Source organism: Sceloporus occidentalis, unplaced genomic scaffold, assembly GCF_023333645.1.
Source record: "Sceloporus occidentalis isolate IW3139 unplaced genomic scaffold, rSceOcc1.0.p SCAF_6, whole genome shotgun sequence".
Classification (NCBI taxonomy): Eukaryota; Metazoa; Chordata; class Lepidosauria; order Squamata; family Phrynosomatidae; genus Sceloporus; species Sceloporus occidentalis.
This window is the reverse complement of record NW_028316986.1, coordinates 77168013-77190694: the sequence shown is the minus strand read 5'-3', so window position 1 is coordinate 77190694 and position 22682 is coordinate 77168013. Positions and strand designations below refer to the sequence as shown.

The 22682-nt window shown below is 40.1% G+C and overlaps 1 protein-coding gene across 1 annotated transcript in view; it reads left to right on the top strand.

The window, feature by feature from the left end:
- The first annotated feature begins 385 nt into the window (after nucleotides 1-385).
- Nucleotides 386-22682, top strand: part of SYNJ2 (synaptojanin 2) — an 89605-nt gene continuing 67308 nt past the window's right edge. The window contains exons 1-2 of the mRNA XM_089530124.1: nucleotides 386-755; nucleotides 11250-11336. Of these exons, the coding sequence (XP_089386250.1) occupies nucleotides 635-755; nucleotides 11250-11336 (208 nt within the window). The 5' untranslated portion in view covers nucleotides 386-634. The remainder of the gene's footprint in view (nucleotides 756-11249; nucleotides 11337-22682) is intronic.

The window sequence follows — 22682 nt, the reverse complement described above, 5'->3', positions numbered from 1 at the left end:
CGCCCTCAGCACTAGACCCAGCAGCCCAAGCAGGGAGGCAGCTCGGCGAGCTTGGCGTTTCCTTTTGTCTTCCCTCTTTTATTTGCTTTCTGGTTCCTCTCGCCTCCAAAGTTCTGTGTTTCTTTCCCTTTCCATCCCCCCCTCCCAGGGAGACCAGGCACGTCCTCCTTTTCCAGGACCTGTCCTCCATGCCAGCCCCTTCTGCCCAGGAGGGATTCTAGGAATGCTTTTCGTTTGTCTTGGGTCATGATGTCCCTCCATTGCACTCCCTTCTGCCCAGGAGCAATGGCATTTTGAGCAGGACTCAGAAGCATGGAGGGGCACCTCTAGGAGGGGTTTTTAATTTAAAAAAAATTGTCTCTGAGGTCCTCCTTTTAGTGGTGCCTGGTCCTCCATTTTGGTCCCCTTGCCCTCAGAGGGACCCCTTAATTCCTGGCACCTGAGGGAGGCCTTGGAGACCATTTCTCCCTCAGCCCCAACTTTCCAGGACTCTTTGGGGTTAGGGTTTCTGCAGTTGGAGGAGAGTATCTCCCTTCCTTCCTTCCTTCCTTCCTTCCTTCCTTCCTTCCCTGAGGCTCCTGTGTTCAGAAAGTGGCACCTTCTTTGCCCCACCGCCTGATGGGAAGCCGCCCCCATGGCTCTGAGCAAAGGGCTGAGGCTCCTCTGGAAGCGGGACCCTCTGCCCAGCGCCCTCCTGGAGGCCCGAGGGAGACCCGACTGCCTCCTCCTAGAAGCTGGCACCATGGCCGCCCTCAGTAAGTCACCCTCCCTCCAGGGGGGCAGGGAGATGGGGAGGGTGGGCATGGACAGCTCAGCCCCTCGGCACCATCTTGGCACATGCCTGATCTCCTCATCTGCCAGGTGTGCCCCCAGGTAGGTATGGGTGGGTGGCTGGGAGGGAGGGAGAAACTGCTGGGTCAAGCTGGAGGCCCATCCAACGCAGGGTGAGCAGGTGCCCTCCTTTTATAGCAATCACAATAGCATTTACATTTCTTATACCACTTCACAGGACTTTACCACACGGGGAAGACTGGGGGTTTAAACAGTGGTTATCCCGTGAAAATCATGCCATCACAATTAAGATTTTCACACAATGTCGCAATTAAACAGCCATTATCCCAGGCATAACCAGGCAATAAACAGCAACAAATTGATTGCGGGGAAATCCCGTGAATGATTTGTTGCTGTTTATTGCCTGCTTATTCCTGGGATAATGACACTTTAATCGCGATGTGTGTGAAAATTTTAATTGTGATTGCATGATTTTCATGCGATAATCACAGTTTAAAGCCCAGGTTTTCCCTGTGTGATAAAGTCCAAGTGCATTCAACACTCACTAAGAATCTGTACGTCCCCAACAAGCTGGGTACCCATTTTACTGACCCCTAAAAGGATGGAAGGGTGAGTCAACCTTGGAGCCCCTCAGGATTGAACTCACAACATTGTGGCTGCAGTTCCGGCATTTAACCACTGCACCACTGGGGCTCCTTTTCCAAGACCTGTCCTCCATTTGAACCTTCTGTCCAGGAGGCATTCCAACAGGTCCTCCATTTGGAGCACGACTAAGAAGCATGGGCGAGCCAGTGTGGTGGAGTGGTTTGAGTATTGGACTGCAGCTCTGGAGACCAGGCTTTGATTTCCAGCTTGGCCATGAAACCCACTGGATGACCTTGGGCAAGTAACATGGTCTCAGCCTCAGAGGAAGGGAATGGTAAACCTCCTCTAAACAAATCTTGCCAGGAAAACCCCATGATAGGTTCCCCTGAGGGTTGCCATAAGTTAGAAATGAAAATCAGTATGAAAAGAGATCTTGTAGTACCTTTGAGAATAACTGAAAGAAAGAAGTTGGGAGCATGAGCTTTCATAGACTTGAGCCTACTTCCGCAGATTGTTTAGTGGAGTCACTCCAACAAATGCATCTGAAGAAGCACAAGCCCACAAAAGCTCATGCTACCAACTTATTTCTTTCAGTTAGTCTCAAAGGTGCTACAAGATCTTCTTTCATACTACATTTTGTGGTGCCTTATCCTCTGTTGCAGTTAGGATGTCTGGTCAACCTGATCTAATGCAATCCATAGTGGCTGGTTGTATGTCTTCTGGGGTGGCCCTTCTCACTCACCCTCCTAGGTATGTACCATGGGAGAAGGCCTTCTTGGTTGCTGCTCCCAGGCTCTGGAACTAGGGTTGCCACTTCAGGAGCACGCGGGCCCTGAGTTTTCAGAGCCAAAACCTGAGACAGAGGGTGCATCTGTGTGTATGCTGCGTGCCTTCAAGTCATTTCCAACTTAATGGTGACGCTATCATGGGTTTTTATTTTATTTTATTTTTGCAAGATTTGTTCAGAGGAGGTTTGCCATTGCCATCTTCTGAGGCCGAGAGAGTGGGACTTGCCCAAGATCTTCCGGTGGGTTTCATGGCCAAGCTGGGAATCAAATCCTGATTGCCATTGTCACAGTCCAGCAATCAAACAATATGGCATACTGGCTCTCACTGTATAAAGAAAGGAATTTGACACCACTTTAATCGCCATGGCTCCATCCTAAGGAATCTTTGGATTTGTTGTTTTGTAAGGCACCAGCCCTCTTTGGCTTGTTGTTGTTAACTGCCCTTGTCTCAACCAGAACTCATGGTAATCTTGTGGATGAGGCATCTCCAAGACCCCCTGTCCTTTACTCCTCTGCTTAGGTCTTGTAAATTCAGGCCTGTGGATTGAGTCTATCCATCTGGGTGTGGTCTTCCTGTCTTTCTACTAACCTACCTTTGCTAGCATTATTGTCTTTTCTAATGAGTCATGCCTTCTCATGATGTGGCCAAAGTATGACAGACTCAGTTTCATCATCTCGGCTTCCAGGGAGAATTCAGATTTGATCTCTTGTTCAACGACCCATCTGTTTGTCTTCTTAGTCGTCCATAGTATCGTTAGTCCTCTTCTCCAGCACTGCATGTCAAATGCGTTGATTTTATCTGCTTTCTTCACTGTCAAGCTCTCATATCTGTACATAATCATGGGGAACTTTTGTGCTTTGTTGTATATCTTTACTCTTTTGTTTTTTGTCTAGTTCTTTCATGACCTCTTTTCCATTTTTTAGTCTTATTTCTTGACTGCAGTCTCTGTCCTGATCAAACTTTGATCCAAAGTACGGGAAGTCTTTAACTATTTTGATTTCCTCATTATCTAGGTTGAACTTACATAGAGCCTCAGTGGTCATTATTTTTGGTTTTTTTATGTTCAGCATTGAGCCTGCCTTTACATTTTCTTCTTTTACCTTTCTTAGTAATTGTTCCAAGTCTGATGTTTTCTGTTAGTAGTATGGTGTCATCCGCATATCAGAATTTCTGATGTTCCTTCCTCCTATCTTCACCCATTTTTCTAAGTCTGATTGGTATGTTTTCTGTATACGATGATAGGATGTATCCTTGCCTGATCCCTTTGCCAATTGAGAACCATTCTTTTCCCCCATATTCTGTTCTAACAGTAACCTCTTGTCCTAAGTACAGATTTCTCATCAGGACTATCGCATGTAGTGACACTCCCATGTCTTTAAGAACGTTCCATAATTTTTCATGATTTCTTTGGGAGAGAGGGCTAAAGACCTTGTAAAACTACAAATCCCAGGATTCTATAGGATGAAGCTGCAGTACTTAAAGTGGTGTCAAACTGCATTATTTTTGCAATGTAGATGCACCCCTAGATGTGGCTCCCTGCCATGTAATTAAGTACCTATCACAGTTGCTCATCATCTTGGGTGAAACAAATTAAGGAACATTTAATCTACTCTGCTTCTGCTAGCCAGAAGGTGGATGCAGACCAGAGTAGAGGGTAAAGCATGGCACCTCAACAACTGGGAGGAGAGAAGAATGCTAAATAAATATATAGACCCCCCCCACCACCAGAGTCCAGATAAGGCACCAACAAATAAATTAATTCTTGCAAATTGTTTAAAGCTGCTGCTGTGCCTAATGAGCAGGAGATTTGTATATAGCCATTTCCTCTTGCTCAGAGCTGAGTTCATAAAAACTGGAGAATTTATACTCTTTGTTTCCTGCTTGGAGATGGCTCATGAGATCCTGCAGTCTGGCAACCCTATCCGGAACTCCCTAGAGAGGTGAGACTGGTATCATTCTAGTTATCCTTCAGTAGATAGGTGAAGACCTTTTTGTTTTGGTAGGCCTTTGAGATCTGACTGCTCAGGAGGAACAGGCTTTTTACATGCTGGGTTGTTTATATTTTTTTTATTTTTAATCGTTTGTTTTTATTGATAGTTTAATTATACTTTAAACTTTTGTATGATGTAAATTTTTAGCCATATTTGTTTCAACTTTAGTAAGCTGTCTTGAGTCCCAGACAAGAAAACAGGCAAGATGAAGATGGTGATGATGATCATCATAATCAATCAGAGGCCCCCAAAACAGAGCCAGAAGCCAACAGCTCAGATCCACATCCCACCCACTGTTTTTCTGAGTCCTCCTCCTTTAAAGTTGCTACTCATTTAGAGTATACCACTGCCTTATATACCACCCTCAGGAGATTTTGTATAATTTGTAGATGGGTTATAGTTGTATAGATTCTGAATCTGTCTAGTTCCTCCTTTTGAAAGCCATCACAAGCCCATGGCCCTCACCAAAGCTTATTGAAGGGTCTAATCATTAGGCAGATCATGGAATCTGCCTCAAGCATGTGTGAAATTTTCCTTCAGTCTCCATTGCAATAACCTAAAACTTCAGTTGAGCATTTAGGAATACAGGTTAGGCATCCAAAGGAAAGGGGCAACCAAAGTACCCAAGTGAATATGAGCACAGCAAATGTAGGCATGAACAATTTCCAGTGTTTCCCTCTCTGCGGTAATAGAAAATTTGGAAACTGAAGGGGGGGAAAAGGTGTGTGTGTCTGTGGGAGGGACAATTCTTGTATGAGGGACAGTGCCCTCTTTTCTCCCATATTTACACCCCTGCTTAGACAGCAGATGTGGAATGCCATGGAAAACAGAAAATTATTGCTTCATTTACGGCAGGGGAAGAAGGGAGGTAATGTTCTGCCACAAGTACCAAAGTAACTTGACGACCTAGTTGTGTGCCTAAGACCTTTGGTGGTGGTGGGTCATTTGCTACCTGGTAACATAGCAGGTAATTTTGACACCTGTGGCAGAAAGTTCCACAAGTGCTTCTTTATGGCAAAGAAAACAGAATAATAATAAAGTATAGGTTAACAATTTGCTTCCCTTTCATGATGCCAAAAATCAACTACCCAAGGCAGCCATCTCCCTTTTCCTAACAGATAGGCCAGTATTGTTTTGTTGTCATGCATTCCATAAATTAATTACGCATGTTTCTTTTTTAAAAAGAATCTTTATTAAAGTTCTGCATACACTAAAAATTCAATCATTGAACAAAACATACACATTAAACTACATTAAATCAAAATACAAAAAGAATCTAAGCATAAAAGACAATGCAGACTATACTATAACAAATAATAAACAATTAAAAGAATAAAATAATAAACAGAATAAAAAAATTAAAAAATATGACTTTGAACTATTTTTTCTGCATATATAGTAATTCTTAAGGTTCTAGCTCCCTCTTTATAACCTAAAATGTTACAATTCATCTAACTCATACTAATAATCAAAATCAGTACTCATCGTACTCATTTGTTCTGAAAAAATCTATTACGAGTTTCCAATCTTTCAAAAAAGTGATCAGCGAATAATCTCTAAACAAAATTCACAATTTATTCATCTTTACTAGCTCATTCATTTTTAGCAACCATTCTGTTTTTGTAGGTAATACATTACTCTTCCGTTTCTGAGCATGTAATAGTCTTGTTGCAGCGGTCATATATTGTTGTATTCTTCCATAATTTATTTCCAGTTGATTGTCCATAGTCCCAGAAGGAAAAGTCCAGGTTTTAATTCACTGTTGGCCATTAATATTCTTTGTATTAATGCATATTTTGTCATACTGGGTAACAAGATAGGATTTGGCAAGAGTGTGAATTTGATCGGACAAACGGCAGGCACTATATTTTTCCTTGAGATATTTATTTGCATTATACTGCTTGTGGTTGACTTTGAAGAGGCAAGAGGAGTAAATATAGGCCAAAATCCTCTTGGTCTACAGTGTAGTTAAAGCAGTGTAGCTACTGGCCACAGAAGCTGTGGGCATAGAGGAAATAAGAAACCAGCGAAATGGGTTGCTACAGACTGGTGGATTTTCTCTTCCTTCCCTCACTTCTTTTGGGTAACTCTGGGGGGGTTGGGGGGGGGTGGGATGCAACTGGCAGCAAAATGTACCAAAAAGATTTGTTCTAGCCATGGATTCCTGCTCCAGGCATCCTTTGCCATCTTGTATTGCCAACTACTGTTGAGTTCCCTGCCAAAAGTGAAACCATGAAGGAAGGAAGGCCTACAGAAGTAATGGGCTCTAAAAGCTCTATGAAGTCTAAGTAAAGCCAAGTGCTTGTCAAACCTCCCCTCCATGCAGTAGGTTTATAAGAAAAACAGAGGTATAAATGGATCCAGTATTGGGCGACCATCCATGGCTAGTGGTCTCCATTTGAATTGGTAGATCAAATGTTAGGCAGGATATTTGCAATGTATTTATTCTCATGGTATTGCTGAGATGTAGGTGCAAATAAAAATGTTATGTCACATGATATGCAGATTGTAGAGGTCACAGTATTCAATATCCTACATGAAGATATCTCTGTGTGTAATCTTTACTCTTTATGTACATAAGCACAATCTTGATGACCCCTTTATTCTACCAAAAAATGTTTACGCACAATTTAAAATAGGGCTGAAGAGAAATTAAATCTATTCATAGATTTCTCAGGCCCAGTTCTTTAACACTAAAGGTTTTCTCACAGTTTAAATTAAATTGTTAAAATGAAGATGATGTATGTGCGTAGTTGTATATGAAGGAACTGGATTGACAAACCAGACAACCTCTTTCTTAATTCTGAGCATCAGATCTTTGTGAAGTCAAAGGCCTGAAAAACCCACAAAAAACATCAGATCTTTCTCCATGCATCTTGACTCCAGCTGATTGACTTGGGGTTTAAGAAACAAAAATTGGCATGAGAGTAGATCTTCCAAGCTTAGTCTGTTCACTGTACTTTAAAGATTAATATTAAACTGATAACATGAGAGCTGTGCTGGATCAGCTACCAAAACTTCCTGCTCATGTTCCCCAGCAACCGCTACTGAGAGGCATTAATATTTTAAGATTCTCTGTGTATCCCTCTCTTTTCTTTTCTTCTCTGAATCTGCTTTGCTTCACTTGAGAGTCCTTTAAGGATACAATCCCATTTGTTATGCATTGTTACAGTTTGCTGTGGGAGTTCACTGTGCTAGAAAATTTCAGGCTCAGTAAAAGAACTGGCAAAAAACACCTCTGAGTAGCCCTTACCTAAGAAAACTATGAAATTCATAAGGATGCCATAAGTCGACAGGTGACTTGAAGATACGAACACACACATAAACACATTCTTATTTATATTCATTTTAAAGTCTTGCACTCTGCTGAGCTTATGGCCTTAGACTTCAGTAACCATGTCATTTACACTTTGGTAGCACAATTCAGTACACTCAGAAAAAAAGCCCAACTGAATTCAGTAGGACGTCTTCTCGCATAAGTGGTGATCAAAGAAGTCTCCAGCCAATTGTTTCCAGCTCTGGAAGTGAAGAGGCTAAGAGGGGGCTTGTCCATTTAGCCCAATGCTTCCAACGAAAGTGGACCTTCTCAGCAGAAGAGTTCGTCTGAGATAAGAAACATAAGAGTAAGAAAAACGCAGGACAAACAGTGTGTAAAATCATCAAGAGTGTGACACATAAATGCAAAATGCCTGTGAAAAATAGAACGGTTTGGTCTTTAATTCCATAATCAGCACAGTTGCTTTTAGAGACAAGTATGGTTTGTGGAGCTTTTATCTCCTGGCCTCACACAAACACACACACATACACACACACAGAGAGAGAGAGAGAGTGAGTGAGTGAGTGAGTGAGTGTATGGAAGCAATATTGGGATGTTCATTGTTGTTGTTGTCAAGCTGTTTTTGACTTAGGGCAACCTTAAGGTGAACTTAACACAAGATTTTTTTGGCAAAATCAGAGGAGATTCTTAGCTTTTCTCTGAGACTGAGAAATGTGACTTGCCCAAGGTAACCCAGTGGATTTCCATGGTTGAACGAGGATTTGAACTCTGGTCTCCAGAGTCGTAGTCCAGTGATTGGGATGGACTTCAGCATTAACCTGCTTGTCAAAGCAGCAAGGCTCACATTAAACCGCCATAAATGAACAGTTGATCCATGTGTCATTATCTATGAACATTAATATTGTGACCATTAAGCATAATAGTGACCTATGCAGAGATTTTTTAAAATGTTTTCTTGTTGCTATGTGCCTTCCAATCAGCTCCCAAGTTATGGTGACCCTGCCATAGAGTTTCTTGGCATGATTTATTCATTGGAGGTTTGCCATTTGTCATCTTCTAAGGCAGTGGTTCCCAACCTGTGGGTCGGGACCCCTTTGGGAGTCGAATGACCCTTTCATGGGGGTCGCCTAAGACCATTAGAAAACACCTATTTAATTACAGTTATGAAGTAGCAACAAAAATAATTTCATGGGTTTGGGTCACCACATCATGAAGAACTGTATTAAAGGGTCACGGCATTAGGATGGTTGGGAACCACTGTTCTAAGGTGAAAGACTGTGACTTGTTCAGTAGGTTTCCATTGCTGAGGTGGAATTCTGATCCTGGTCTCTGGGAATCCTAGTCCTAGGTTACATCTACACTGCAGAATTAATGCAGTTTGACAAACTTTCTGTAATTTCCATGTCTTCCAAATGTTCAATGATATGGACATTGTTGGTTCTCTTGTTGCTTCCAGACCATTAAATGTTTGCACTAATCAAAAACAAACTTTAGTGTCAGGGCTTTTCTCGATGAAAGAACCAACATGCTGTGTTAAACATATTTCATTTTACTGGTTCAAACAAGGGAATGAACTGTGATTTCAAAAGTTAAAAATTGCTTGCATTCCTTAACTCTTGTTTACATTTTAAAATGTCAAGCTATGCACATTATTTTTTCAGTTTAACTGTTGTTTATTGCCACACTGCTAAAGACAAGGTTTCTTTTGTCCACTTTAGCATCTCCTAATTCATTGACCCCAGTGCCTGTTCTTTGGGGACATTGAAACAGATATAAAGTTTTGCACAGGGAACAGCTCTAGTCCCCTTTTAGTGAGAAAGCTATAGGACCGCAATAGGAATTCCTATTCATGTGCCCAGAGTATTCTACCTCCCAGAATTTTGGATAAAGCCTAAGATCTGCTGCACTGAAATATGTAGCAAAGATGCCTTCTTTGGAAAGTCTTCCCTTCTGCCAACTCCACCCCACCCACCCACCCATTACAAGAAAGGAGATTCAATCTAATAATTGGAACGAATTTCTTGGTGGCGAGACATGTTCAGTGATGAAATACACTGCCTCAGAAGGTGGTATTTATTACTGTGTACTGTATTGTTTTGTTAGCAACACACCATTTCCCAAATACTACCATTTCCAGAATTTCAAAAAAAATTATATTTATATATCAGCAAAGCTGCTTATTTTGTAAGCTTGAAAACAAACTCTTGTTTGTCTTCAAACAGTCCCTCAAAGAGAGAATGTTGTACCAGCACATTATTTGGTAAGTTCCAATATAAGAATGAGAGACACCGGGAATTTGTTGACATAATGAAAAATTAGACTTAGAATGTATTCCATTGGTACAAATCTTAAGTGTGCATTGCTCCCCCATTCAGGTAACAATTCCCTAGCTTCACTCACAGGCATAATCAACACTACAGCTCCCATCAGATGTGGCACTAGCCCCAAATCTTAGTTGTATCCATCCATGTAGGCATGCCCTAAGAAGCCACTTTGATTGTTTCTTACAAATAAGCAGGATATAAATAAAAGTTTTATTATTTTATTATTATTTTAGAAGTTTCTCTTGGGGCTCCAAATACAATTAATGTTGAAAACACTATAACTGAAAATAGCATAAGCCATAGGAGGAGCAAGGGGTAAGTAAAGTGCAAGCTAGATTCCAGCCTCCATGCCTGTTTTTGTGCCTCCCCGGGCCCACTATGGTGTTGTGGTTTGAGTGTTGGATTATGATTCTGTAGACTAAGGTCCAAATCTGCAGTCAACCATGGAAACCAATTGGGTGATCTTGGGCAAGTCTTTGGAGATTACTGCACAAAGCTTCCTTCCTGATGTTACTGTGGCTTTTTAAACACCTGAAACAGTAGCGATTCTTTTCACATTACTGTACCACACAATTGTGAATTGATAACTGGTTGGCAATGCATCTTACTGCACTACCATTCCATTTACCTGCCAGATATCCAAGATTAAGTAACTGTAGGCTTGCCTTCATTTGGAGTGGAGTGTGTACAGTGAAACTTCTTTAAATCCCATTTCTTCTGCCAAAAATGAATGGTTCCCTCCTCAGCAGTAAGAAATCTTGATTTCATTAGTATTGGGATGCGTGCAGTGAATTACCCCTAAATGACCTATGGCACATACTTCAATAAGGGGTTAATTGCATGATGGACAGGTATCCATGAGATTTTCCTGTTCGTTAAAAGCAGCAGCAGAAGTATGAATAACAACCGGATAGCTAATCCCTAGCCATGAGGTCGTGTGGTAAGATCTGGCAATTACAGTTGTAATCCTGTTTCAATCCTGCTTCTGTCCCACAATTTAAGAACAGAGCAATAATCTCCATACTCTGTCTGCCTCAGATGAAGCAATGGCAACCCTTCCTCTGAAGAAATCTTGCCAAAAAATCTCATGATACGTTAATGTTGTCATAAGTAAGAAATGACTTGAATGCACGCAACAACCAAAAGTCCTCCCAAAAGTCAAATTCCTTTAAAAAACAAACACACAATTCCTCACCCTGGGCTGTTATAGACACAGGAGAGGCCTTTCTTTTCCAATCAGGAAGTGACTTTTGCTCACTTTCTGTTGTTAAAAAGGCCTCCAGTGCATAGCAAAAATGTCCCTTGAAGGCATTTACCCAGCATGGCCAGTGGGGCAAGGGTCTCTGGTATTAATAGGATGAAACACTTGGCAGCTAAACTGTTTCTCCCAGCTAAAAAAAGTATAGGTCTTATCAGTTTCTATTATCTTCAAGTGTTGCCATAGAATGAAAAACTAAGGGGTTTTCTCTTTTGTTGTGTGATTTTCTGTAGCTCCTGAAGAAAAAGAAGAAATTAAAGGGCAATATGAGAAGCTCATGGATGCTTATGGATGCCTAGGAGAGCTCCAGTTAAAATCTGGTAAGCAGCCAGTTAATAGAGTGTCTTTGTAGAAGAATCAGAGAGATCATGTATCATTACTCCCAGTGAACTGACAACATTATTTTGGCCCCATACAGACAGGCCAAGATAAAGCTGCTTTGGGTCACTTTGGAGGTATGCTGCTTAAATGATGCATGCATACTAAGAGTCCGGAAGCCACATCAAAGCCACGATCCAGTCCTAAGGACTGGAGCGCAGCTTTGGCGCAGCATCTGTACTCTTAGTACACATGCATCATTTAAACAGCATACCTCCAAAGTGACCCGAAGCAGCTTTATTTTGGCCTGTCTGTATGGGGCCTTTGTTAACTTTAAAAAGACTACTTCTTAGAAAGGGGGCTCCAGGTGAAAGAGAAGCTGTTAAATAATGATTATAAAACATAAATATCAAATAACCAGTGGAGTTGTGTTACACAACCCTTATATTGAATACCAATGAAGGATGCTGTACATGGATCTGTGGCCAATGGGCATGGCTGACAACCCGTTATGCAACTGCAGTGGGTAATGTGGAAAGGAAATGCATAGATGCAATATGCATTCACATGATACTCTGTGTATGTTAGTGTTCCATGCCATGTACACAGTGATCTCAAATGCACAACTCTAGATATGACCATTGTGCATTGTCAAAAAAAGATTCTGCGCGTATTGCATAGTTTAAGTCTTACGTCACTAACAGGATGCCAACCTTGGTATGAAACACATGTCTCCAGTACCTGCACTTCCAGTCATGCTAGGCAGAATGTGCTGCAGAGCACTCTTTTTCTGTCAAAAAACCTCATCTTCTGAATAACATGCCAGTTGTGAGAACTAAATGGCCCTCTGGTTGAACTTAAAGGTCTTAATTTTTTTAAAAAGCCTTAGCTAGCCTAGCCAGTGCTGAGGAATGCAGGGACTTGCAGTTCAATGACCTCTGGAGGGCCACATCATTTCTACCCCTTCCTTATGTCCAGGATGTACTAAAATACAGACGATGTATACTTATGGGAAAAGAACATACTTTTTTGAATCTTTCTTTAAACTCCTCAACAAACAATTTAACATATTAATGAGTGTCTAACTCATGGATATAAAGCTAGGGATCTAGGGGAAAGAGGCAGACCAACTCAAGATTTCAGTTCAGTTTTGTTTATTAAAGAACCAAGTGGAGAGAACAGTGAGTTCCTTTTCAGAGAAAGTGAAGGAACCAGCCCCTAATAAAATGTCTCAGGATCCTATGAATAACTCACCAAAGCTACTTTCAGGGGAAGGAAATACCTGGGCTTGCTTGGCCTACTGTACACCTGCCTCTTCATTCTCCATGGGAAAAGAAAGGAACTCCCAAAGGCCAGGGATATTTCTGTAGGGCTGGGCAGCTCACAGACAGGGATAGTCAAACTGAGCAGTCAGTAGCCTGAGAAAGCTTGGATGGAAGTGCTACAGTTCTTTCTTCAGGTATCTATTTAATGTAAAGCTGAGGTATGGGAATTTTGTTACTTTTACATGTTTGTCCATATCCTTTGTGTAGAGGCATTCCTAGAAAAGAGGTGAAGTAAAGGTTGGCTTGCCACACCTGGTGTCATTGAACTGATAGGAAACTCATAATAAAAGATTAACATGATCCTGTTGGAGTCCTTAACATTGTTTCCTAGCCTTCTTTTTTGTTCTTTGATTTTGTATCTGCATGGATGTTTTTTTTTTTCCTCTCATGAGAGTGATGTACAATAGGTCAAAACTCAAATTGCAATGCTGGAAATGATACATTTTGAACCTCATTCTCTCTGACAAGGAGCTGTGAAAGTGACTTTGCACCTTCTCTTAGGGATTGAGCCTCTATGCCCTGATAGGCAGAAATTCAGAAAGTGACCTTTGCCCTAGCATAGAGATACAGTGTTAAGGAAGCCTAGTTCTGATTTTTGTAAGTCACAGCTTGTTAACAGCATGGTGTTTTCTCCATATACAGTGGTACCTCGGGATACGAATTACCCAGCTTACGAAATTTTCAGGATACGAAAAAAATTAATTTAAAAAAACTGTTTCGGGTTAAGAAAGTTTTTTCGGGTTACGAAAAAACTTTTGGTGCTTTTCGGCGCTATTTTACACCAAATCGCGGCTTTTCCCCATTAGCGCCTATGGGGATTCGGCTTGCGAAAGCCTTTCGGGTTACGAAATTGACAGCGGAACGAATTAATTTCGTAACCCGAGGCACCACTGTAATTGTGGAAATCTTTTTTATGTCAAGAGTCAGCATCTTTGCTGGACAGAATGTTTTTCATGTTTGTTTTCTGAATAGTTATGTTGTATTTATTAATGTCAGTAGTTTCTGCATCTGATGAAATGGACTGGAATCCACAAAAGTTTATTCTATAATCCCTCCCCCCTCCAGTTAGTGTCAAAGGTGCTACACTCAACAATAGTTTTCAGCATTTGGTCCTCCAGATGTTTTGGAGTTCAATCCCGCAGGAATTCTGGAGGAACAAAAGGCTCCAGGATTTCCTTATATGAATGGTTCATGATTAACTAAGGTAGTAGCCCTTCAATTAACAATATTCTCTCTTTTGTTGACTTTTTAATTTAAGCATCCTGATCACAACATTTTCAGCACATACCCCCCCCCCCCCCAGACCTCACTTCACAGCCATTTGCACAATTAGGGTTTCCAGTGCTCCACCAAAAGACATTGTTTATCCCACTAAAGCACGGAGAGAAAATGCATTCACCAAATCCTCACAGCCTCTGATCACAGGCTATCTTTCCAGATTTATTCTCTCTGGAAAAAAGTTAAAAGATTGTGAGTAAGATGGATGCTGTGGTGAATTCTTTGTGTCTTAGAAGGAGACTGGTGTATTGCATGTAATGATGATATAAGCAGAACAAAAGCAGTGCCCAAGGTGTAAATGAAAAGTGTTAAGTGTAATGATGATCGTACAATTAATTTGACCCATAGCCTTTTCCTTTTGTTGGCTTTTCTGTATTAAAGCGTTTGAGATAGGCTGGAATGTGGGTACCCAACACAAGATCAACTGGGAGTACCTGAGTGCAAGATCAGTTTCCAGTAATTGTAATGAGAGATGTCAAGGATTTAAAAGTATCAATATCATGGAGATCTGTTCATATTCCACGATTTAAAAAAACGTACACTATTCATTTGGTGGGGTCTTCTTTGTGGTCTCATTGAGAAATCCAAAATGTTCCATAATCAAAGGAAAGTTTATTTCTGCAGAATAAAGTATATTTAATATTTACATTTTATTTTATTGACATTAAAATACATATAGGTTCACATAGAATACAACACAAAAAACTTGATATATAAATATTCATCCTTTGTGTATCATTACATTTGTTCTGATTTTCCTCCCCTAATAATGTTCTCTCTTGTATTTTCTGTCCAAAGTACGGTTTCCATCCCTTTTATCTTCATCATCAACTAACAAAGTCCTTGCCCTTTGGTCTTCTTTCTTCTTCTCTTCTCTTCACTTTCTTTCATTCTTCCTTTCCTCCCATCCCCATTTTTCAATTACAATATTTTCCATATACTCATATCTTCAGCCTACATCCCTATACCTTTTTCTCATTTTTCATACAAAATTATAATCGTTAATCTTTTTACCCTGGATTCGGACAGAAATTCTTATCAATAGGTGTGATCATATCCTGTATATAATACAAAGGAAAGCACAAGAAGTACGACCAATGTGGCCCAAAAGGGCAAAAAACAAAAACAGAAAAAACAAAACAAAAAGGAACCATAGAAAAGAATAACAACATTAACTAAAATATAAACAACAAAACACACGAGAGACAAAATATATAGTTAATTACAATAAAGTTACATTAAACAAAATTGACATACATTAAATAGCTATGTATACAAACACATACAAACACTTGCAGAATAAAGTACAAGGTGTATTTGGTAGAACACGATTGCCACTTGGACACACAGTCATTTCTAGTCCCTCCAGATTTGGGGAACTGCAAAAGAGCCTTGGCGTGGGGGCTGCACTTTGCCCATTTCTGGTTTGTAGTAAGTAAGCTGTCAGTGGTAGATAATTGGAATTTGGGGACCCTTTTTTTAAAACTGTGCAGATGACAGTGTCCTGGATTAATAGTAGGTCTGCTTGTGTGTAAATTATACAAGAAAAAGTACATTTGGAGGAATAAAAATGTCCCTTTCACTAAGAATTGTGGAGATATGGATGAGGCTGTGGTACAAACCAGAGGCCCACCCGTGTCTAGTATATAGTTCTGTGAATATCTATAAAGTTTTTTTTTGTAGTTTTTTATAAATTGTAGCCCACTTCATGAGATACATGAAGCATTTCCCTCATCTGGCAATACTCACTTAGGTGGATTGTAGATGTGCACAGGAATTTAAATGCAAAAGGTACAAACAACAAGATACGGAAGTAACAGAAAGGTACCAAAACTGTGAACAAAATGTTCTCCTTACATTTCAGTTCCCTTACAACTCCCACACACCTCAGTACAAGTATAATGTTCTACCAACTGAGACAACCCTCCATACATCTGAGAAGTAGTTTGTAGCCTATGGCTACAGCTTATGCCAAAAAAACCCCTTGTCAGCATTTAGGGTGCCACAAGACTCTTAGACTCCGTGAGTAGTCATAGGTGTCATGTCACTTTCTATTGATAATTGTTGTTGTTCTTGTTGTTGTGTGCCTACAAGTCATTTACAACTTATACCCGCTGTGTAAATTTGCAGCGCTTTATAAATAAAAGTTAATAATAATAATAATAATAGTAACCCTAAGGCAACCCTATCATAGGGTTTCCTTGGCAAGTTTCTTCAGAGGGATTTTGCCATTGCCATTCTCTGAGGCTGAGAAAGATCACTCAGCGGGTTTCAGGGCTGAGCTGAGGTTTGAACTCTGGTCTCCCACTATCCTAGTCTAACATTCAAACTGCTACATCACACTGGTGTAGGGGTTTATCCCACAGCTAAAACCCCATGTGATTGTATGGAAATAATGCTCAAGTTACTTATTCTTTTTGTTTTCTATGGCTGTATCCACATTGCAGAAATAATCCAGTTTGACACCGCTATAATAGCCATGACTCAATACTATGGAATTCTGGGAATCATAGTTTGTTATGGCACCAGAGCAAAGCTCTGATTCCCAGAATTCCATAGCATCAAGCTGTGGCTATTAAAGTGGTGTCAAACCTGATTATTTCTGCAGTGTGGATGCAAATGATGTGTTTTCCTTAATAAATGACTTCTAATGTACAGAAGGCACTAATTTCCTTTCCATGCGACTTGCATTGTCTTCCTACTCACTTGCCTTCTTGGTACAAGAACCATTTTGTTTTGCTGCCTGTGTAGGATGTGGGGCCTCTAAAAGGAATAGGTGCTCTTGGAGCACAGAAGAGCATTTTACGTTTTGAAAAATGCCTGATGACAAAGAGCAATTCCGACATGACAGTAGACAGTTTGTAAAGCTACAAGTCATAATACCCTTTAAATCTTTTGAAATGTGTATTAGTCACTGTGTGGAGACTAGACAGGCTTAAAACCAAATATTTGGCCTATGAAAGAGACAAAAAGGACAGCATGACTGGCTAGCAAATCAGACAGGAAGTGTTATATAATTCTGCAGAATAACTAATGACTTAGGTTCTGACCCCTTGGGAGCTGCTGTAGAAAGAGGAACTATCCACTTAATTAAAGCAAAATCTGTTGATTAAATTTTAATTGGAACAATTTCCCCTTTTGTCACAAGGCAGAGGTGGATCACAGATTATTGACTCCAATGGTCACATATGATACCATATAATACTTCTTTGAAGGGGAATATATGCGTATACACATGCACACAGGCATGTACGTGTGCTTATTTTTACAAGGGGAGGAAGAGCTTTTTTCTTATTTTGCATGCTCTCTGGGGGAGATTATAATAATAAGGCTCCCGACTCCTTTCCCAGAGATTCATATACAGAGTGCTTTTTTTTCACTGCTAGCAGGAATGGGGGGGGGGGAGTATGTGAAATGGGTGGTGGTGGTGGAGAATTCGCTGACCAAGAGACCAGGTAACCCATGGGAAGGGTATTTAAGACCTTAGGAGACTGCAGGTTGTGCACCTCCTCATAAATCAAAACTTTTGCAGGAATTCCTAGTTAATAATTCTTTTTGTTCTTTGGAGACTGCCAATACTGAAAATATGCATGCCTCTACCCCCATTTCCCATGCAGTGCAATGGCATGAGTCTTTTTTGTTGCACTGCACCTGAGTTATAACATGCCTTTTTAACTATAACAAGGGCAGATTTTAGAAAGATGGTCATCAGGTTTGTGTCTTTTTGAAAAGCAGAGCGTGTGCTTGTCTGCTCAAAATAACTCACTGTTTATTTTGTTGGGATAGGCTGAAGCAGAATGAACAGCTAAAGTGTTTGGGCTGGGCCTCAAACTTGTTTTATATTAGCTGATAAAACTTACTATATTCATTCTAATCTTGTGTTTGTATTGTCGTTTAGCTTAGTGTGTAACAGTAACAATGAGGGTGGGGTGAGATTCATGTTCATACTGTATTGCTGGCATCTCAGCTGGTATATCAGATTCATCATCAAATTTCAAATAGTCAGAAATTCTGTGTTTTTAACAGCATGTAATGAAGGATTTCAATTTCCTCAATGAGTTGTGATTTCATCACTGTGGGGGGTTCCACTTCCTACGTGATCATATCAATTTGGCACTGCAATTGTGCTCTAGTTGCTCTGGCCAGGTTTTCTTCTTGTGGCAACCTGCTGCTGGTGTGCTTAGCTCAGGAATACTTATTTCAGGTCCTGAGCTATGCACAGCTGCCTGTGGCTCTGATTTGATGCCAGAAAACTTAGTTCATCTCCACACCTCTGCCATGAATTTTGAAGCTCCCTATGTCAAATGACATCATTTTGCTTTTTGGAACTCCCCCCACTCCACCCCAGGTTTTCTCACGTATGATCCTAATTTTGTCTTGCTGTCTCCCACATGACCCTGACATAATCTCTGAATCTCACCTGTGATGCTAATAAGCATGGTTTGGATTTCTCTGCAGCTGCAACCTCCTTTGCGTATTAATTCTGCAGAAGGGGGCCCATGGGTATGAAGGTCCATGTGCTGCTCTGTCTTGTTTCCTTGATTGCCCACACATTGCATATTAAGCCAGTATTGGTGGCTGGATACCAGTCACTCCCACTTCCTAGAGTGACTTCATAGCAACAAGATGCTTTGAAGTGCCAGGGATTTCTTTTTTTCCTTTTTGGAAGAACCAGACAGAGCCTTGCCCTGCTGAGCTGTGTGGGAGCTTCCTCCTGCATTAAAAAATGGGATACTGGTCCCCTACCCAGCTCAGCCAGCTGGTATTCTCATGGTAAACTGTAATGAATAATGCAATGAAAAATGTCATGTGTAACAGGACATTTCCTTTCTTTTAAAGAGTACTAACATTAATTATTGGGGTGATGGAAATCTGAGTTAATAATGGAAACATGAATTACTGCCTGCATGGCTGGTAGCATTTTCATGTCATCCACTAATAAAGATACCATTTTCAGATCTAAAACCTTGAAGGTATCTTCCTTTGTAATGTATCCATGGTGACAAAGCACACAGCAAAGACAGAATTAGAGGCTCTTTTCAGCTGTGTATCACAGTGGGACTGTTGAAGACAGTGCAGTGTATGATGTTAATGAAGGGAGAAGGCTGTAACATGTATTCTTAATGATACTTTTTATTATGGTACTAACTCAAAGAGGTTAGCTAGAGGCAAGGAGAGATTGATGTGTGAAAAAACCAGTTTATTCACCACGTAGTGTGCTTTGCTTTCTCCTTATCTCCCTTGAACCCTCATCTGCTAAAGTGGACCCAGTCAGCACACATTTCTGTATAAACCACGTGGGTTTCACCTCTGGAATGAAAATTCTTCAGAGGTTATTAGAGTTGTTTTATTCACTGATTAACGGCAAGAGGTTAACTGAATCTATTAGCAATTCATTGGCCTGTTACAGACTGCCAAAATAAAGCTGCTTCGGGTCTCTTTGGAGGTATGCTGCTTAAATGATGCATGCATCCTAAGAATCCGGAAGCTGCACCAAAGCTGCACTCCAGTGTTTAGGAATGGAGTGTGGCTTTGGCACGACCTCCGGACTCTTAGGACCCATGCATCATTTAAATAGCATACCTCCAAAGAGACCCGAAGCAGCTTTATTTTGGCAGTCTGTAACAGGCCATTGTCTTCATTCTGGATGCAGAGGTATACGTCTGGATTGAACCAACAGATGCATTTCAGCAGCATAGTAAGTATATTAGTATGAAGCAAAAGAAAAGGGAGACAGGAACAAGATCAGAACCATGAATGCTAATGGCCAATGATTAGTGTGCAGGGACGAAAAGAATTATTACAACAATCAATGCAGAAAAGCAGAAGCAGATAACAAAAAAGGAGGAACAAGAGACTTCTTCCATGAAATATGGAAATTCAAAAAAAAATTTAAACCAAGGGTGGAGATGCTGTATGATCATAAAGGGAACACAATAAACAACCACAATGAAATTTAAAAATGATGGAAAAAATACACAGAAGAGCTATATAAAAATGTAAAGGGATGAATGGCACAAGGCATGAATGGCATAAGAAACTTACGAAGGCAAACCTCCAATTTTGGAAAGCAAAGTGAAGGCTGCACTCAAAGCAATTGGGAAGAATAAGTCCGCAGAAACAGATACAATCCACCTAGGCAGAATCAAATTAAATTCTAATTAAATCTGTCAACAAATATGGAAAACAAAGCAGTGGTCCACAGGCCAGAAGAAATCAATATACATTCTCATCCTTAAAAAAGATGACACAGAAGATTGAAGTAATTATAGGTCCATCATGCTTATTTCCCATGCAAGCAAAATAATGCTCAAAATTCTGCAGCATAGACTCTTACCATATAAGGAGCGAGAGATCCCAGAAGTGCAAGCAGGTGTCAGGGAAGGAAGAGGCACTAGGGATCACGTTGCAAACTTATGATGGCTAATAGATGGTGCCAGAAAAAAATTGCTTGTGTTTTGTTGACTACAGGTCACAAATTGCTGAGTTGGATAGGTCTATTCTTATTCTGCCAGCAAGAAAAGACCTTTAGACAGGCTTTTGGTCCTGTTGCTGTGGAATTTGAACAGCAAAAGGGACTGACTTGCTAGAAACTTGGATCAGCAGTTTTTCCTCTTTCTCTTCAGAATGTGTGTGTGTTGTCCTCTTTCTCATTTGTTATGTGTTAAATACTTTCCAACTGTTTTTAATTTACTACTATTTTGAACATAAGACTGTAGTTTATTTAACTGGTTTTAAAAAATATTATGTATTGCAGCTGTACTTTTAAAAATGTATATTGTGAGCCACAATGAGTCCCTGATGCAGAATACAAATATAATTAATACCCTATAAACATTGCCACTGAGCATGCTGACTAGGGTTGATGAGACTTATAGTCCACTGCATCTGAAGGACACAAGTTTCAAGACCAGGGCTGCATCTGCACTGCAGAAATAATCCAGTTTAACACCACTTTAACTGCCATGGCTCAATGCTATGTAATTATGGGAACTGGAGTTTTGTGAGACATTTAACCTTCTGTGTCAGAGAGCTCTGGTGTCAGAACAAATTACAGTTCCCAAAAATTCCATCACAGTGAGCCATAACAGTTAAAGTGGTGTCAACCTGGATTATTTCTGCAGTGCAGATGCAGCCCAGGTAAGGATTCAAAGGAACATAACTCACTCTCAATTCAATGTGAGTTCTGCCCATGTTGTGGTAATAAATGTTCCCCGTGTGTACAGGAATTACATATGTTGAAGTGGATAGTAAGAACATTTACCATCAGGTAGTATGCATCAGCTATAAGAGCTGTCTGTAGGGATCTATTTGGTAGATTCAGTAATTTTATATCTGCTGTTAACAAGGACCAGTTACATGTCAGAGAGCAAATTTTCTTCTTGGAAGAAGCAGAAGTTGCCCAACAGCTCTTCTATTGAGATGAAGCCTTTCGTCTTCCCACAAGTACTGAGTAGCAGAAATGTAGGAGAGGGCATAATTTTTGGAGATTATACTAAATGTTCATTATACTAAAATTTATATTGTTGTTTCTAATAAAATGATTTATTTTTAAGGGCCAGAAACAGTAGTACTAGCAAATGTACTAGCAATTTTAATTGCTGTTTAGAATTACTAGCTACTTAAAATGTATTCATATTTTTACTTTCAGATCTAAGAATCTCGCAGGACCATTAAAGCATTTTGTAACTATAGAATTGTACTAAAAATGGAAAGTGGGGGCTAAAAAAAACCACCATCAAAAACAGTATCCAAATAATCCACAAATGTATAGTTTATTAAAAACAAAATGCCAGGAAAACATTCATAGGTTGAAGCCTGTTATTGTAGGACAGATTATTCTCTTCTTCAGCTCTTCATGTCACGAGGAAGGTTTGTTTTTAAGACTAAGTTCAGGAATCTCTTGAGGCTCTTTCATTAGTGTTTTAAGACTTACATTTTTCTTTGCCTTTGGCTCAGCAGAGGTTTAAAATGTGTTCCAGTGGAAATTGTATATTAGCTGAATTTCAAATACTCTGGGGGTAAATTATACCAGTGATCTAGAAGCAAACATTTATTTTGTTTTTGGATTTATTTTATTTTATTTTTGGAACAGGAAGTTGTTCATGGCTATTTGGTAATGCACACTGATTTCATATATTTGCAAATAAGGTCATGAACAATACATCTGGAATTACGAAATAAATATTCAAAGTAAGATTACCTTTGGGGAACTCCATTTGCATATCCTTCCCTTGTAGATTTTTTAAAGCTTCTCTTGTCACTGTTTTTACAGCTATCCCTGGATGAGAGATTTGCCCAGCAGTTTCCTTTTTAATTTGCACTCAGTCCTTCTTTCTTCTAGGTTAGCTGTTTCTTCTGCTGGGAAATAAAGTGATTAAAACAAAAACTAATAGAAGAATATTTGCTAGAGAAGCATTTTTCTCATGAGGAAGGGGAAGGATGTAGACTATCCCAATGTCATGCTGAGACTGAGGCATTAATGTGAAATGTAGTATCTCTGCCAGACCTTGAGACACTTTGATGAAATCAGGAAGTGGGACTGAACAGCTCACAGTGAAGATATTTATTTACAGGTGATCTATTTACAGACACAGGAACAAAGACAGTTCTAGGATGGAAGTACAATACTTCCTTCCTCATCATCAGTAGCTCAACAGCAACAGAGCCATACAGAACTCTCTGGTATACTCACTGTACACACAGCAACTGCACTGACTCTCTTCACAACTCTTTCTCTCAACA